The 17,587-nt window shown below is 45.3% G+C and overlaps 1 protein-coding gene and 1 long non-coding RNA gene across 2 annotated transcripts; both read right to left on the reverse strand.

Moving 5' to 3' along the window:
• Positions 1-2,535: 2,535 nt before the first annotated feature.
• LOC103647166 (probable serine/threonine-protein kinase PBL28) lies at positions 2,536-6,002 on the reverse strand. Its single transcript, XM_008671736.2, has 6 exons — positions 5,060-6,002; positions 4,367-4,918; positions 4,175-4,290; positions 3,779-4,039; positions 3,475-3,672; positions 2,536-3,094 (listed from the first exon to the last, which is right to left on the reverse strand). Exons 1-6 carry the CDS (start codon positions 5,151-5,153, stop codon positions 3,026-3,028), a joined length of 1,290 nt encoding a protein of 429 aa, XP_008669958.1. The 5' UTR covers positions 5,154-6,002; the 3' UTR covers positions 2,536-3,025.
• A 7,915-nt stretch (positions 6,003-13,917) lies between these two features.
• Positions 13,918-16,204, reverse strand: LOC109944569 (uncharacterized). Its single transcript, XR_002267657.1, has 2 exons — positions 15,817-16,204; positions 13,918-15,688 (listed from the first exon to the last, which is right to left on the reverse strand). It is a non-coding gene; the product is annotated as an uncharacterized lncRNA (long non-coding RNA).
• Positions 16,205-17,587: the final 1,383 nt, after the last annotated feature.

Raw genomic sequence — 17,587 nt, forward strand, 5'->3', positions numbered from 1 at the left:
TGGAATTAAATTATGTAATCCATAGAGATAGATAATATTTAGGGAATCACAAACTGCTAAGTGTGTTAGTTCACCCTAGAAACTAAGTTCACCTTTTGTGTTTACATTGTTCTGTCAAACTTGTGTTCACTTGCTTGTACATGTTTGGTATATTATTTCTTTATCATTATCCAAATGTGTTGAATGCATGATCGCTTTGCGTAAACAACAAGCAGCCCATGGTTCCTAAGTGTGTTGTCGAAGATCTTTCCGAGCAACAACCTGGTGAAGGCAAGTGTCCTCTGACCTATTATGTCCTACTTATTTTATAATTCACTGTCCTGCATTACTTTATTGAAACCTAAGGATTGACTAGTCTATATTTACCTTATCCTTGTTTACCTTTTGGGTTATCATGGTTAGCTTTATGCTATTGCTTTACCTTAATTAACGAACATGATGTGAACATATATGATACGATGATGTTATCCCGATGATGATCTTGTGATACTTTAGGGGACTCAGGTTGTTTCCTGAGTACCTCTCCGTAAGGACCTGTTCGTTGAGTGACCACCCAGGATAACAGTACAACCATGAGGGTGGAATGAGACGCCTTTAGCTGATTAATTAGTGGAACTTGAGGTGTAGTTGGCTTCGCCGTAGGGCCGTCAATGGGGTCCGGGCACAGTACTTGCTCTACCGAGGCTGGTTCCCGAGATTCTTTCGATTTGGTTTTGTTAGTCACCCTTCTTGTGGAGAGAAGTACTGTGTTTATCAAACTGGAGAAACCTAACGGACGACTATGAACTCTAGGGAATATTTGTAAAGGCTACGTAGTGTATCCCTGGCCATTCACCTCGGTAGTGAAGATCAGGTCTGTACAATCCAGGCTGGAAAGGGATCACGACTCGTGGATAAAGTGTGCAACCTCTACAGGGTATTAGAAACCAGTATATCAGTCGTGCTCATGGTTAAGAGAAATCTTGGGATCCTCTTTGATTAGAACTTTGGATACTCTTTTATGATTATGGTTAATTATGATAAATATAACTCTGATTTCTGGTATTTCCTCTTTTAGGGAGTACTTTTGGGTAATAACTGAGTTTATTACTAAAACTTGGCTATACTATTAGTAATAAATACTTGACCACCTAAAAGCAACGACTTAACCTTAACTCCACATACATCTAGTCCACTTTAGCCAAACGGGACATTTGCTGAGTACTTTGATGTGTACTCACCCTTACTTTAAAAACCACCCCACCCCAGGTTGTCCCCACTGTATTCAGTGCTCAGGAGGAGATACATACAACATGGAGGACTTTGAGGAGTTCCAGGACTACGACAAGTTCTAGTTATGTTAGTGGCAAACCCCCATTCAGCTGCCTGTGAAGGCCTCATCCGCTACATTTCGTATTTCTGCACTTTGATAATGTTAATGACCATGTTAAGTAATGACTCCGTGGATGTCTTGTACATCTTGATGTAAAGCACATTTTCCACTATTTATTTTAAGCAATGTGTGATGATGTCCAACTATGTAATCGTTGTGTACGTGAGTTTCTGATCCTAGCACGTACATGGTCCGCATTCGGTTTGCCTTCCAAAATCAGATGTGACACCGCCGCCGCTCGCCCGCTTCGGGAGCACCGTCACCGCTTGCCCGCCCGCCTCTGGAGCGTCGTCGTCGCTCGTTTCTAGTGGAGCGCCGCCATCGGTCATTCGCCTCGGGGCGGCACCGCCGCTAGCCCCTAGGATCATCGCTGATTGCACGTCCGAGGTAACTGCCGCCGCCGCTAAAACCTAATTCCTGATGGTGTAGGGGTTTTTTATAGCAGCCCGAATCTGGTTCGGCTGAACCGGATGGCACCGTTGAGCCCGAGCTTCCTCTAGTTATTGGAAACTCAGGGCTTGTAATATACAATATACAATATACAATATATATATATATATATATATATACATTGTATATAATAACACAGATAGCATGCAGATTTATTTGTTAAATAGGAGTAGGGGTGCTAATGAGCTCTAAATTTTACGCTATAAAATTTAAGGATCGGATTGGATTAAAACAAGCTCTATTTTTATTCATTTTAAACTAAAAATTATTAGGTTACTAACAAATTATGAAGAAATATGTAAATCATGATCCATTACCACCCATAACTAGGAGAAGACGTATTACGTCTATGAAATGCAATCAGATCGAAATCGAAATAAAAATCTAGTATACAGGCCCAAGTTAGTGTATATATATTATTATTATTTTTTCTATGAACCGAAACCAAATTACATTTGTCTTCGTAGGTGGGAGTGAAAACAGCTGTGCGGCGCTGCTGCTGTGCTGCATGTTTTCAAGCAGCCGGCGGCTGATCGATCATCCCTTGTTCAACGGGCCGACAAACGCATAATAGCTGTTAAAGACGAGAGTTGTTATCCGCGCGCTGGCAAACGTCCTGATGATGATGGTTAGTTTATTTGCGTGAGGAGGTTATGACTTGTATTTTTATATTAGAAGATCGTAATACAGTTCTATGTAACCGTTATAATTACCATATCAGGTTTATATCCGAGCTGCTTACATAGCCTGAATTTTGACTGAACTTCACTTCATTCATTTACAAGTGCGTATACAGATCCTTAGGGCTAGTTTGAAAACTCAAATCACTTTAATAATAAGAGTGAATTTAGGGAAAATTAGTTTGTTTTTTGGTTTCTAGAGTCTCTCCATTCTATTTTAAATAATATGGAGAGCCTAAAATCTTTTTCTTATTCAATTTTAAATAATATAAAGATTCTAGCCACTCCAATCTCCTCTGGTTTTATGTCTCCCAAAGCAGGCCTTAATCTTCTCCGATCTCAAATCAAAGGGGATCTGAGGTTACTAAGTATTAACAGCCGCGCGCAAGGCAGTTGCTATCAGTCGTACAACCTTTTTGTCAAATCCGTTCACCGCGGAGCGTCTGGGTTGTTTTGTATGGCCTTGGAACCTCCATGCGGTCGGTCGTTGTAATATCCTCAAGAAGGCACAACACAACACGATCTACACGTCTAACACCTTTGCATACTGAGCAGTCAAACTTGCCGCGTTCATCTCCTTCCTTGCTCTAGTCTGCAACAAACATGGCAACATGCATGTATGTATTAATACGGCGGCCCATGGTAGCTAGCTAGAATGCAAAGGTTTTGTGATGGGGATAGTATCTTGTGCGCAACGAGTGCTGCTGCTCCCATAAGCAAAATCAATCCAGACCACACCCTCCACATCCAACGGTGCTTGTAAAGAAGCCTCTCCACGCCTTCCACTCTGGCTCTGTACATTTAAAAAAAACTCCCCTTGATATAGCACCATTGGATGTGGAAGGTGTGGTCTAGATTGATTTTGCTTATAGGAGCAGCAGCGCTCGTTGCGCACAAGATACGATCCCTTTGTGACGACGTGAGATCGATCATCAAAAGACTATATGGAGAGTAGACGATCAGAATCTGAACCTTTACGGCTGTACTTCTCAGGGCTCTGTCCATCTCCTCGAACACGTCCTTTATGGTGGGGCGTCCTACGCTTGAGCTCGCGACGCAGAGGACTGCGATCTTCAGTATCAGCACGAAATCTTCTATGACGACATCGTCCCTCACACGTGGGTCTATGAACTCCTCCAGTGGCTTCTTCCCACTCACTACATCCTTGGCCTTGGAAACATCTTAATACTGTCAGAGCTTAACATGAAGCTGCTGCTGCTAGCTAGATTCATCGTCTGAGAAACAAAAGAGCGAGCATGTATATATGTTTGTTTACCTTCTTGGTGAGTGAATCACGCGCAACGATGTCGAGTTCTATGACCTTCCTCCCGGACAGGAGCTGCAGGGTGACGACGCCGAAGCTGTAAATGTCGCTGGCGCAGGTGAGCTTGGAGTGGGTGATGTACTCGGGGTCCATGTACCCGATGGTGCCTCTCACGTCCGTGAACACCTTGGTCTCCTCCATCTCCAGCATCTTCGCCAGCCCGAAGTCGGACAGCTTCGGCACCTTCTTCTCTGTCAGCAGGATGTTGGTGAGCTGCACACAGCAAACGACGACGACGGGCCGGGGAGATGAGATCGAGAAGTTGAGATGAATCGCCTTGACGACGTACGAGTACGATACGAGACTAGATTATTCTGCCTGCAGATTCGATTCTGACGACCGGTGTACCTTGATGTCTCTGTGGACGATGCATCCGTCAGGGTGCGTGTGGAGGAACCTCAGGACGGATGCGCAGTCCCTCAGGATCTTCACCCTTGTTTCCCATGGGAGCACGGAGTCACTCCCTGCATGCCAACGTACACGTAACCATCAAGAACAGACCAGCAGAACAGAACGTAAAATAGATTATTTCTCGCTTACTGAGTAGGTTCTGGGCAAGGTTCCCATTGGCGCAGTACTCGTACACCAGGTACTGGTCGCCCTCCTCGTCGCAGTAGCCGAAGAGGCACACCAGGTTGGGGTGCCTGACCTTGCACAGCTGCTCCACCTCCCTGGTGAAGGACCCGGACATGGCCGTCCTGTGGATGTGCTTGACGGCGACGAGCTGCCCGCTGGGGAGCACCCCCTGGTACACCTGCCCCGCGCTGCCGGAGCCGAGGTAGATCCTGCTGCTCGCGTAGTCGACGGCCCTCTCGATCTCCTCCCTGGTGAACCTGTACAGGCCCGACCACCTGCCGCTCGCCTCCGTGCCACTGCCATGCGCATGCGCATGCGCTGCTACTGCTGCTACCTGCCTGTGGCCGCCCTGCGACGACTGCGATGATAGCTTCGCTGCTGGTGATTCTGTAGCGGTGGTTTCCTTCGCTTTCCTCCTCAGCCACCTGGTGACCCCGATGGCGACGCCGACTACTAGCAACGCAAAGACCACCAGGACTGTGAGTGTGCTACGTCTCACCATGATGTATTCACCCTCTGCGAGTGCAACAAGAACGATTTCCAATTACATATATTCATTCATGGCGTGGTTGCTTGCTCATTTGCATTATTTGCTGCTCTTTTTCTGTAGATTCAGTCAAGGATATTCAATTGAGTACTGTGTGGACCGTAGCGAACCTGTCCCAAAATCATGATCAGCCGCCTTGCAGCTAGGTAGAGGAGCCATGACCATGACCATGACCAAAACCAGAACCAGCCCTCTCATCTCCATGCTCCTCTCTTCTCTTGAAACAGCTAAGCCCTCCCATCGAGTGAACAGAGATCAAACCCATTTATTGCCCCTCGTCCTTAGTAAACCTCGCTGGATATTCCCCAGTTGCATCTGGCACATCGCTGGTTTAATGGTCTCTAAAGCTCCTGCGTATCATCATCGGTCTTGGCGTATTTATTATTATTTCGATTCATAATGTGTCGGGGAGAAGAGGGATATGCTAGTATATATGTATGTCTCTCTCCGTCACATAGTTTTCATCACTTGTTGTCGTCTGATGCAAGATGTTGTAGGTTTTGCGTTCTCTGTTTGTTCTTTTTAAAAAAGGATTGCAAGATTGGGACGTTTTGGTTCGGTTCTGGCTCAGATTTTTACTGGCGGTGCCCAGTGACCGGGTTCTGGCACAGATTATTACTGATGGTACACGATGCTGTCAAAGATTTAATTAGACCGACTTGCATATTTTTTTAGACGTGGAAAAGTGCAAACTAGATGGCCAAGAGCAATAAAGCATACGGCTGGCACTACCGGAATCCGGCTCTTTGCCAAGTGCTTTGCGCTTTGCCGAGTGTTTTTTGTCGGGCACTCGGCAAAGTCCTGCTCTCGGTAACGACCACGTTTACCGAGAGTAGGACTCTCAGCGTAGAAATACACTCGGCAAATAAATCTTTGCCGAGTGTCAAACACTCGGCGAAGGGCGGCGCTCGGTAAAGGGCCGTCAGCAGCCGTCTATAGCCGACGACCGTTATATTTGCCGAGAGCCGGGTTTTGGCGCTCGACAAAGAAGCTTATTTGCCGAGTGTCTTACGTGTGACACTCAGTAAAGTATTTTTTATTTTTCCAACCAAACTTTTTGTGGTATGTTGCTACATTATGTAGATCTACATGTACCATTTTGGTATAATTATAAAATTATTTGCTATAGCTATTAGATTTAGTTCTTTTAATTAAATTTCTTCGGATAATTCACATTTGAACTGCAAGTCACTCGAAACACCTGGACACTGATAAAGCTTCTTTGCCGAGTGTTGTGACCCTGACACTCGACAAAGAAGCAAACTTTGTCGAGTGCCTCCTAGCGCACTCGACAAAGAAACTGACAAAGGGGCCCGCTGGTGGCGCCTTGGCCGAGTGTAGGCTGGAGCACACTCGACAAAGATATAATCTCTTTGCCGAGTGTATTAGGTGACACTCGGCAAAGGTGCCGTCTCCGTTACCAGGCGCCGTGACGACGGCTTTTCTTTGCCAAGTACCGAGTGACACTCGGCAAAATCTTTTCCGAGTGTCCGATAAAAAGTACTCGGCAAAGAAACCGTTGCCGATGTACTGTTCGCCGAACTCTTTTTGCTGAGTGTCCCACTCGGCAAAGTTTTTGCCGAGTGTTTATCAGGTTTTGCCGAGTGCTTTGGGCACTCGGCAAAACGCCGGATTCCGGTAGTGTGGTGTCATGGATGTAATCTTCTCTATATATTGTTTTTTATCCATAACCTGCCAGGCCAATTTAAAGTCTACTAAATAAAATGACACAATGATGCATACATTACATTCTCGATCGGCCCATGCATGTGTGCCGAGTAAGCCCATGCATGTGTGCTGTTGGGGACCTTCGGCATCCGAAGGTCCTCAAAAACAGGATTTAACAGTATTTCTGGAGTACAATGTGTGAACAGGTATCCTCGGGACTAAAGTTGGCATTGCAGTAGACCAGAATAATACGAAGGTTGATACGGAGCCGAAGGTGCGAGCAGGAAAGCTTCGGCGTGACAGCAAAGAGTGGAACCGACTTAAAGATGAAAAGGCTATTCAGACCTCGATAGACTACTATAGAATTATTATTAAATGTAAAGGGCATGAATGTAATTTTGTAAGGGCTGTGTCCCGTGCCTATAAATAGGTGAACAGTATCCCCGTACTGTTCACGCTGACTTGGCATTCACTTTTTGCGTCACGCTTGTATTGTCATCCCTTCTCGGCTAAAGGTACACTTGTAATTCAATAATATTTCCGTTTATGCTTGATAATAATAAATAATCGTTCATATTGTCTTTTATATCCTTTACATTTTCTCCTTCGTCATTGTTTAATGAATTCGTGAAGGTACGTCCTTCATAACCTTCGTCCGTAAACCATTATATCCTAAGGGAAATAATGCTTCGGAGGACGAAGGACTTTAACGATTAACATTTTCTATGTTGCCTTGTTCTTAACTCTTAGCACTTGAGAACAAGTCTCCAACATTGGCGCCCACCTCCGGTGAACTCACTTCCATTTCTTGAGCTTGTCAACACCTTCGGCAAGCATTACCTTCGTCATGCCGCCGAAGAAGGCTTCAGCAGCAGGGGCTGGCACGCTGCAGCCGCTGGACCCCAATCAAGACGTCCTTTCTCTTAGAGAGGCACGAAGCCAGAAGAGGAAGGCTGCTAGTCCAACACCTCCGGAGGATGATCTGGATCAGGAAATTCAAAATCTGGAAATCCTTCAGCAGCAGGTTCAACGCAAGAAGGAGAAGATGGCCCGTCTAGCTGATCTTCAGAGACAAATAGATGAAGCTTCCGAAGAGGTTCGTCATCTTGTTCAAGATGATCAAAACCGAAGGCCTCCACGCAGAGAGCTTCACCAGGAAGACTTCCGTAATGAGGATGACTGGTATGACGATTTCCATCATGGAAACTTTGCTTTTGATGATGCTTCTCCTCTCTCAACAGAATTGCAGGCTACACCTTGGCCACAGACCTACAAGCCACCCCAGCTTCCCATATATGACGGTCACTCAGACCCTAAGCAATTCCTAATGAGCTATGAAGCAACTATATCTTCGTACGGTGGCAATACGGTAGTTATGGCAAAATCCTTTGTCATGGCCGTCAGAAGCGTTGCTCAGACTTGGTACTCTTCTCTTCGGCCAGGGACAATCACTTCTTGGCAGAAATTGAAGGATATGCTGATAACTAGCTTTCAAGGGTTTCAGACGAAGCCGGTCACTGCTCAGGCTCTCTTCCAGTGTACTCAGGACCATGAAGAGTACCTTCAGGCATATGTCCGAAGGTTTCTACGATTGAGGGCACAGGCGCCAACAGTGCCCAATGAGATTGTCATTGAGGCTATGATCAAGGGGCTTCGGCCAGGGCCGTCAGCACAGTATTTTGCCAGGAAGCCACCACAAACGCTGGAAAAGCTGCTCCAGAAGATGGACGAATACATTCGAGCTGACAATGATTTTCGTCAAAGAAGGGAGGAGGCTTTCAGGTTTTCTGAAATGACCAGGGGCTTCGGAGGAAGGTTTTACCCGAGGCATGTCAGGTCAATTCACAATTCTACTCAGAATGATGATAAAGGGAGTCAGCAGCAAAGGCCACAATACTCCTCACAGGCTTCAGGGCAACAACAAAGCTCCTTCCGACCACCAGCTCCAAGAGGCAGAGGCGCCAGGGGCTTCGGAGGAAGATTTGGCGATCAACCGAGAAGAATCTTTTGCTTATTCTGCGGTGAGAACAAAGGCCATACTACAAGGATGTGCCATGTTACTATTCAGAAGCAAAAGGAAATAGCTGAAGCAGCAGCACAACAAGCTCAGCCGAAGCAGGTCATGCATACAGCTTCGTATCATTCGCCCTACATCCCAGAATATGTGGGCAATCATCCTGCAGTTTCTGTTGCTTCGGCGAGTCAGCCTCAAGCTTCCTGGCAACAGCCTCCGCCTCCACCTCCGTTGCAACAAGGCCAGCAGCCAGAAGGGAGCCAGTATACTCCACACCAGAGGGACTTCAGAGAGCAGTCCGAAGCTCGTACAGTCAATAGCACTGTGCCAGAGTCAAAGCACATCTATTGACGAATATCCTACCTTAATAGCAATCTTTTTCATTCAGTTTTATTTTCTGTAATAAAGGACATTGTTTAGGTTTCGTGTAATTAGTTTCGTTGATTCCTACAAAAAACAAATATATGTTTTCTCCACAGGCTTAAATTGATCGAAGTTCAAAGACTTGTGATAATAAGAAGGACCTTCGAACTATCAAAAATTCTTCGAAGCAACAAAAGTCGTTCTAACGAACGCAGAGTAAGTTTGACGGAGTCACAAAAAGCCGCTCCGAAGGGAGCGCAGTGTAAGTTTTTTGCTCCAAAGTCGTTCCAAAAGGAATGCAGAGCATACAGCGAAAAGTCAACGCTGATACCGCCTAAGTAAAAGGCGAAGAAGCTCCAAAGTCGTTCCTAAGGGAATGCAGAGCTTACAGCGAAAAGTCAACGCTGATTCCGCTGAAGTAAAAGGCGAAGAAGCTCCTAAGGGAGGCTTACAGCGAAAAGTCAACGCTGATTCACAAAAAGATTATGTGTTTTATCGCGCAGATGTGCGTGTACCTTCGAATATCACCTTACATGGCATAACATCATCACATCATTTTTTGCATAACATAAGCATCATACATCATGCTGCATGTGACATAAAAAGGGGGTATGATATCGATCTTCGGGAAAACGCTTTGAAAAAGGGGCAAATCATGCCAAGTCACAAGGAGAAACAATATTGATCTCTGAAGTACAGCTTTGAAGAATGTTTCTACGAAGCTTGAGCACTTTTCGGAATACTTTGGACATTATTGTGATAAATGGCAATTCTTCTTCACGAAGCATGAAAAGAAGGGAAGGTGTTTTTTCGCCAAAGACTCAAAAACGGTACGTATGTAAAGTTTCATGCATCGTAAAGAATTGAACCACAAAGTATATTACATGCAGGATTACAAGATATTACACATATTACATTTAAAATGTTTTTACAACAGCATTTAGTTTTCCCTAAGTACTACCTCTGCAGCTTCGTTCAACAGTCGATCGACAACTTCATCCATAATAGCTTCAGCCATCTTTTTAATCTCATTGTCACCCCTAGGCCGTGCACCCGGAGATACTTCAGTAGGATCTGAGGAAGGACAGGACACGGCTACATTGCTATTACAAATCGCAAACAAATCTTAAAGCCTAAGATTACAACACGATAAAAACTATTATTTAATACCTAATTGACCTTCGGCCTCTGCGCTCTTTTCAGCAGCCTCAGCTACTTCTCTAGCATCGTGAATGCCCTTTTCACTTCTTCGAACAATTTCTCCGGCCATTTCTCGGCCACCATTATCCCAGATATCGGTAAAAAATTTTCCACCAATTACACTAGCTTCGGCCGAAGGATCTTTTGCATCTTCAAAGGACAAAGCAGCTTCAGATTGTGCTAAAATTTTTACATGATCGCAGCCTTTCTTCTCCAAGATGGTGGCAATCCCTCTGGCACCAGAGAAGGCGCATATATCTCCTCGGCTACTTAAAATTTCTTCGAAGGCATCAGCTTCGTGGTCGATCCATTCGATGACACCTTCGGGATTGCCTCTCGAAAAGTTTTCCTCATTTGAGAATGCGCCGACCTTGGCGAAGCTAGCCTTTAGTTTCTTAACACAATCTATAGATTTGTCATAGCATCTCTTTTTGGACGAACGAAGCTTTTCAACAGTCACTTCTAGGTAATCTGCCCATTGATCGCTGAGTTCACGCTTTGTTTCTTCAAGAATGCGTTCTTCCTTAGCTCTGGCCAGTTGTTTCCGAAGATCTTCAATTTCGCGCTTTTGAGCTTCAGCTTGAACTTTAAAAGCAGCCTCGTCTTCCTTTATTTTATTTAACAATGAGTATAATATTTTATCTTTTTCGAGACCTTCGTTCCTCAGTTCAATTACTTCGGAACGAAGGTTGCTCAGGGCTATAGTACACCCTTCGTCTTCAGCATCTTTCTGTGCTCTGAGAGCATTGCTAAGTATCAAGCCCTGCAAAGAGAAATATGTGTGTGTCAATAGGTTTAAACGAACGGAAAAATACAAGGATTTCATGTATCGTACCTTTAAGCTATTGTAAGCCAGGCTGTCGGCCAGATCGTTCTTCGACAGCACTGAGAGCCCGTCTTCTAAAGTCGGGAATCCGAAGCTCTTGCTCATCTCCCGGCAGACAGAAATCTCCTTGCTGTCGGGAAGACAATACAAGAAGTCTTCTTCTCCACTGCCATTAAATATTAACGCCCCCTTTGGATATTTCAGTTTTTGGGCATAGTGCTGGGCCTCTTGTTCTTCTTTTTCTGATAATTTTTTCCCCGAAGCATGACGGAAAATATAATCACGAATTTTGGGGGATGCTTCGGGGGCAACAACACTGGTTTCTTCAACAAAAGTTGGCTTTGTTATTTTTTCTGCCTCACTTTCCAAGGGTTTTACCTTTGCGGGCTCTGAGGGCCCAGCTTCGGCTTCAATCTCTTGCTCTGGAGCTGTAGAACCAGGAATTTCAGTTGCTGTTTCAGGAGTGACAGCAACCTTCTTCGGAGGTGTGCTTGAAGATTTGATTGTTTCCAGTACATCTAGCACATTAGCCATTCTCTTTCTTTTCGGAGTTACGACTGGCACTTTTTCATTTTTTGCTGTCCCAATGTTTGCTGCAGGACTCAAAACTTCTGATGTTTTGGAGCCCTCAGTTGCTTCCTTTACCTCTTCCATTTTTTCTGAGGACGGCGCTTCGGCCTTCTCTTTCGTTCCTGATAACAAAATTTTTGATCGTTCCAATTTTGACTTTATTGGCACTTCGGCCGTTTCTGCGACTTCTGGCAGTAAAGTTGGCTCGGTTGGTTTTTCAGCTTCGGATGCCGAAGAAGTTTCTCCGGTAAACTCAGGCACCGAAGCTGGTTCAATATAGCGCGGCCGATGCGTAAGAACCTTTATCTTCTTCCTTTTCGGTTCTGGCTCGCTAGGAGCAGCTGCAGCTTCTTCTTTTTGCAGAGGTTGTGTTTTTTCTCTTCTGCCTTCGAATGGGATAGCAATAGTCAGGGTAGACAAACCCGATGGCATCAAATACCCGATTCAGCCTCTTCTTTTTTCGGCCTCCGAAGGCTGCTGACATTGCAGTATCTTCGGCCTTCGAGTAGGTCCCAAGCAGCTCATCACTTAAATTGTCAATGCTTTTCAACCACTCATCATCTGGCTCAATAAATTTATCTCCAAACTTAAAAGTGTACTTAAACCTGATAAGTCCCCCTTCGTCGGCCTCTTTTATGGTTTCTTGTGGCATTTCCCATTTCTCCGCAAGCGGCCACACCCTGAAAGCGATATGCTCTTGTACTAAGTCCCTTGTCCCTATAAAAGAGCAGACAACGCCGAAGGCTCTCTGGCATTCTTCGGTAGCTTCATTCATTTCAACCTTCGGCCTGCGAAGGCCGAAGCTTTGCCAAATAGGACGCATAATTATACCTTTGATATCTTCTCGAGCTTTCAGATCATTTTTTACATAGAACCATTCTGTCATCCAGCCGCTGGGCCATCTCTTCCGAAAAGTTGGCACGGGGCAGCTTGACCCAGACCGAGAAACAAAATTGTAGCAGCCAAAGTTATTGTGATACTGTTCCTTACCCCAAGGTATTGTCTCGTATGATAATTCGTGCATATTGCAGAAACTTTTTGCATCAGGCTTCAGACCTTGGCTTCGCACGGCCCACACGAAGATATTCAGCCTTATGATTGCCTCGGGGGTAAGTTGGTGTAGATAGACTTCGAAAATTTTTAGCACCTCCACGACGAAGCTGCTCAAGGAAAATCGTAGCCCAGCCTTCAAAAAGCTTCGGAACACTACGACTTCATTCTCTTCAGGGTGTGGACAAGTCTTCTCCCCTTCGTCGGCCCTCACAACGGACAGATCCCGGAAATACCTTCCTCTCATGTTAACAAGATGATTCTCTTTGATAGTTGATTTACCATAAACTGAATGGCTTGGTCGCCAGGGACGATCTTCGGAGTCTTCACCACCGCTGTCCACATCATAACTTTCACTGTCACCAGTATCTTCAGACAAACCTTCCAGAATCTCCTTGGTGATTTTTTCTGTGTTGGTCTTCGACATCGCTATAAGAAACCCTAAGTTCTTCTCTTCATCAAGACTCAGCTTCATCTCAGCAGCAGCCTTCTTAGCAGCTTCAGACATCTTCGGAAACACTAAAAAACTGTATTAGGTGACACTAAAAAACACTCGACAAAGATATAATCTCTTTGCCGAGTGTATTAGGTGACACTCGGCAAAGGTGCCGTCTCCGTTACCAGGCGCCGTGACGACGGCTTTTCTTTGCCAAGTACCGAGTGACACTCGGCAAAATCTTTTCCGAGTGTCCGATAAAAAGTACTCGGCAAAGAAACCGTTGCCGATGTACTGTTCGCCGAACTCTTTTTGCTGAGTGTCCCACTCGGCAAAGTTTTTGCCGAGTGTTTATCAGGTTTTGCCGAGTGCTTTGGGCACTCGGCAAAACGCCGGATTCCGGTAGTGTGGTGTCATGGATGTAATCTTCTCTATATATTGTTTTTTATCCATAACCTGCCAGGCCAATTTAAAGTCTACTAAATAAAATGACACAATGATGCATACATTACATTCTCGATCGGCCCATGCATGTGTGCCGAGTAAGCCCATGCATGTGTGCCGAGTAAAGTTTTAGTATTTGGTATCTTAAACAATGAACAACACGTTAAAAAGTGCATGATGCCATGTGGCACCGAGGACAGAGACAAGGGTTGTGTGAATGTTTAGGGGGTGTTTGGTTTATAGGGACTAAATATTAGTCCCTCTATTTTATTCTATTTTAGTTCATAAATTGTTAAATAGGAAAACTAAAATAGAGTTTTAGTTTCTATATTTAGTAATTTAGGGACTAAAATGGAATAAATTGAGGGACTAAAAATTAGTCCCTAGAAACCAAACATCACCTTAACCCGTCGTCAATTATTGATCCGGTAGATCACTGAAATGGCTCGTTCGCACTTGATTGAACGTTAATTAACACGATGATATTGCGACTCTTAGGGTGCGTTTGGTTGCAATGACAGGACGAGACGGGATAAGACGATCCTTCAAATAAGGTTGTTTAGTTCAGAGTTAAGACAAGACTATTCCAGTGTCGTCCCCAGTTATATCTCAAAATTGGAGGGACGAGAGAGGACAACAGGAGACGTCCCTGTCCTGTCTGTCCCGCAACCAAACACACCCTTAGTTCAAGACGCGACACAAAGAACTCCACCCAAGTTGCAGTGTTCCCAAAGCTGCCCAACATCTGCTGCTGATGAACCGCACCGGTGCTGTCCAACGTGTTCGTCATCAGGCCATTCTGCACGGGCAGGCTGCTGCCACCATAAACCTCGCATTCCATCTTCTGCTGGTGGTGGTCCAAATTTTTTGTATTTTAACCCTTTTATTGAACAATATTTACGTTTAAACTCTTAAATAACTTAATCTTATTTTTGGACTCTTTGCTCAGCGCCATAGACTGTGGCACCGAGGTAACAGATCTTAACGCCGAGGCGTGTAATCTGCTGGCAACAGGAGCCTAACATGACATCGACGTGGTCGAGCTCGGCGCCATGATTCATGACGCTGACCTCCTACTACTTTTGTTCGTTTGTGGCAAGGCATGCATGCATGCGCTGAGACCAGCTGCCCCTGCCCGCCGCCCATATAGTGCAGTATATGTTGACCGTGTTGGCACGTACATCTTGCAGCGGCTGAAGGCATAGAGCAATACTCCTCCTCGCAGGGCAGATTGCCGTGTTCTGTTTGTACATCTCCCGTGCTTCCTGCTCCTCACAGGTCATGGGCATGCATGCATCCTAAAGCGCATAGTGCTTCCTCCTCACACGGCATGGGCATGCACAGGGACCGTGTTCCTAGGCTTGCATTTGCATGCATCCTCAAGCGCCTATGCATGCTGGTACCACTACACTATTGCATGCATGCACCTATATCTATTTTATTAGACTGTGAACGCCTATACACTACTGCATCCATGCGCCTCTACATAGGCTGCACTTGAGTACAATAGCTTCTCTAGCTATAGCTTGGCGCCTATACATAGGCTACACTTAAGTACAATAGCTTCTCTAGCTATAGCTTGCTACCTAGAGGGTAAATAAAAAATGAGCTAGCCTGCGACCGCACGAACTCTACTGGGCGGGCAGGGGCCAACCAGCGCATGCATGCATGCCAGGAGTTGACAAAGTTAGTAGGAGCTCGGCGCCATGAATAATGACGCTCCATGTCGGTGCTATGTCAGCCTCTCGTCACTATTAGATTACACACCTCGCCGCCAAAATCTATGGCGCCGAGTCGTGTTGTCTCGGCGTCACAACCTATAGCGCCGAGAAAAAGGTCCAAAAATGAGATTAATTTATTTAAAGATCTAAATGTGAATATTTTTCAATAAAAGAGCTAAAATACAAAAAAAAACGGTGGTGGTGGTGGTGATGAAGAAGTTGTTGTTGCTTTGCGCGGCAACGGCGACAGCAGCTGAAGCGGACTGTGTGTTACCGTCGTCTTGCTGCATCTGGACGCAGATGATGATCTGGGCCTTGGCGAGGGCGAGATGGGATGGGAGACCTGCTGCTGGAGGTAGGAGATGGCGCCCACGCATAGCCGTAGACGGGGTCCCTCGTGCGCGAGTTCGCCTGGTACACCAGGTAGGCTGCTCACCACGTCCGCTCCTGGAATCAATAGTTGGTGCGGTTTACGTGTTAGCCATGATCTGTAAGCAAGCTAGCTGAATAATCCATGGATGACATAGACGATGAAAAAGATGGAAAAATGAATGCACGAGGTCAAGGGAACGGACCTGCAGCATCATGCAGACATTGCTGGCGCCGAAGACACTGTGGACTGTGACGAACATGTGTGGGTCCTCGTCCTCCCTCCTCGATTGGGAGGGAAGTATGGCGCGAATACGCACTCCTGCCGTCCTGCGTGCACCGCCGCCGCCGCAGCTTGCACGATGTGCAGGGCGGGCTGCTGCTCCCGCTCCCGCTGTAAGCCATGGCAGTGAAGAGAGAAAGAATGGTTGGTTGCAAAGGGAAGGGGGAGACTGCTGGATGTAGAGCCTCCAATTTTATAGAGCACAAAGGAACAGAGTTTGTGAGGATCGGGCGTGCAGCGGAAGCGGGCAAGAAAGTAGCAAGTTAAGCTGTCATAAACATTTCACCAAACACGAATAAAAAGAAGCACCTAAGTTTCAGATCAGACAACCACGTGATATTCAGTGGTACAACAACACTATATATACAACAATCACGCGATGTCCAGCAGTACAACAACACTATATGTACAACAATCACCTTATCACAACATCAGGAAATTTAAAGGGATGGCTCCAATAGCAAGCAAGATGATGAACAATCAGCACATATGGCAAATAAAATACCAAACAAAATCTTCACTATGAAGATGAAGAATAAAAGATGTGGGAGTCAATAAGTGAGGGGAGGCCACCTCACTTGTTACAGGTGAACCGAACACCTAAATTATTTTTACTATATTAAAACACCAGTTTGAGCGGTCATCCCGCGTCAATATTTTTCAAGAAAACTCCTACATTTCTTTAGAATCAACTCGCACTCCTATAATCTCTTCTTTACTACTATAATAAGAGAGTTTATGTAAACAAATAAGTTAAAATTATGTATAAGTGGGTGTTTGAATCTTGGTTGTTAGCTTTATATTCACACTCACTTAATCAATAAAAAATATATATTTTGTGTTTTATTAAAATAAAATTTATTCTATATCATATATATATATATATATATATATATATATATATATATATATATATATAAACCGTATTAATGTACGGCTAGTGGCTACAATGTGGTAAACCGAAACACCAAACACCTGATATACTGCCTAGTAATCTTCGATCGAACTGCCCACCAGCGTCGAGTCAAGGCAGCCCACTTGCACTTTCCCACAACCCACCTGGACATGCAAGCTCTCTGCACAGACCGAACCAGTGAACCACGCACAGGCCGGGCGGCACCGTAGAGTGGCTGAGGCGCTGAGCAAACTATAATCCCTTGCAACAGGAGCCAGGCGACGGCGGCACCGCGCCCAGGTCCATCCACCGGCAGACCTCGACCTCGCCGGCTCGCCCACCCGACGGAGGGGTCACCAACGATGTGCCCTCGTCAAGGACTCTAGATCCAGTCGTCCTCACCCATCACCACAGAGTGTCGTCATTCTTTGTCGCCCATCGCCATCAGAGGACTCATCAGTAGACTCATAAATTAGACTCATCGCTCATAAATTAGACTCATCAGTAGACTCATAAATTAGACTCATCGCTCATAAATTAGACTCATCAGTAGACTCATCAGTAGACTCATAAATTAGACTCATCAGTAGACTCATCGCTCTCATCACTAATGACATCAAATTAAATGAAAATCAAAGTCATAGCCCTCATGTAGTCTGTTGTTGTTCAATGGTTGAGATTAAAGAGCTGCATTTTCTATCTGCAATTGAAATCAGAAAACCGTTCATCTATCGTGTTACGATCCTATGGAGCAAAATACATGATAAGTTAAACATAATCTATACTACTACTTAAGATG

This window comes from Zea mays, chromosome 2 (genome assembly GCF_902167145.1).
Source record: "Zea mays cultivar B73 chromosome 2, Zm-B73-REFERENCE-NAM-5.0, whole genome shotgun sequence".
NCBI lineage: Eukaryota > Viridiplantae > Streptophyta > Magnoliopsida > Poales > Poaceae > Zea > Zea mays.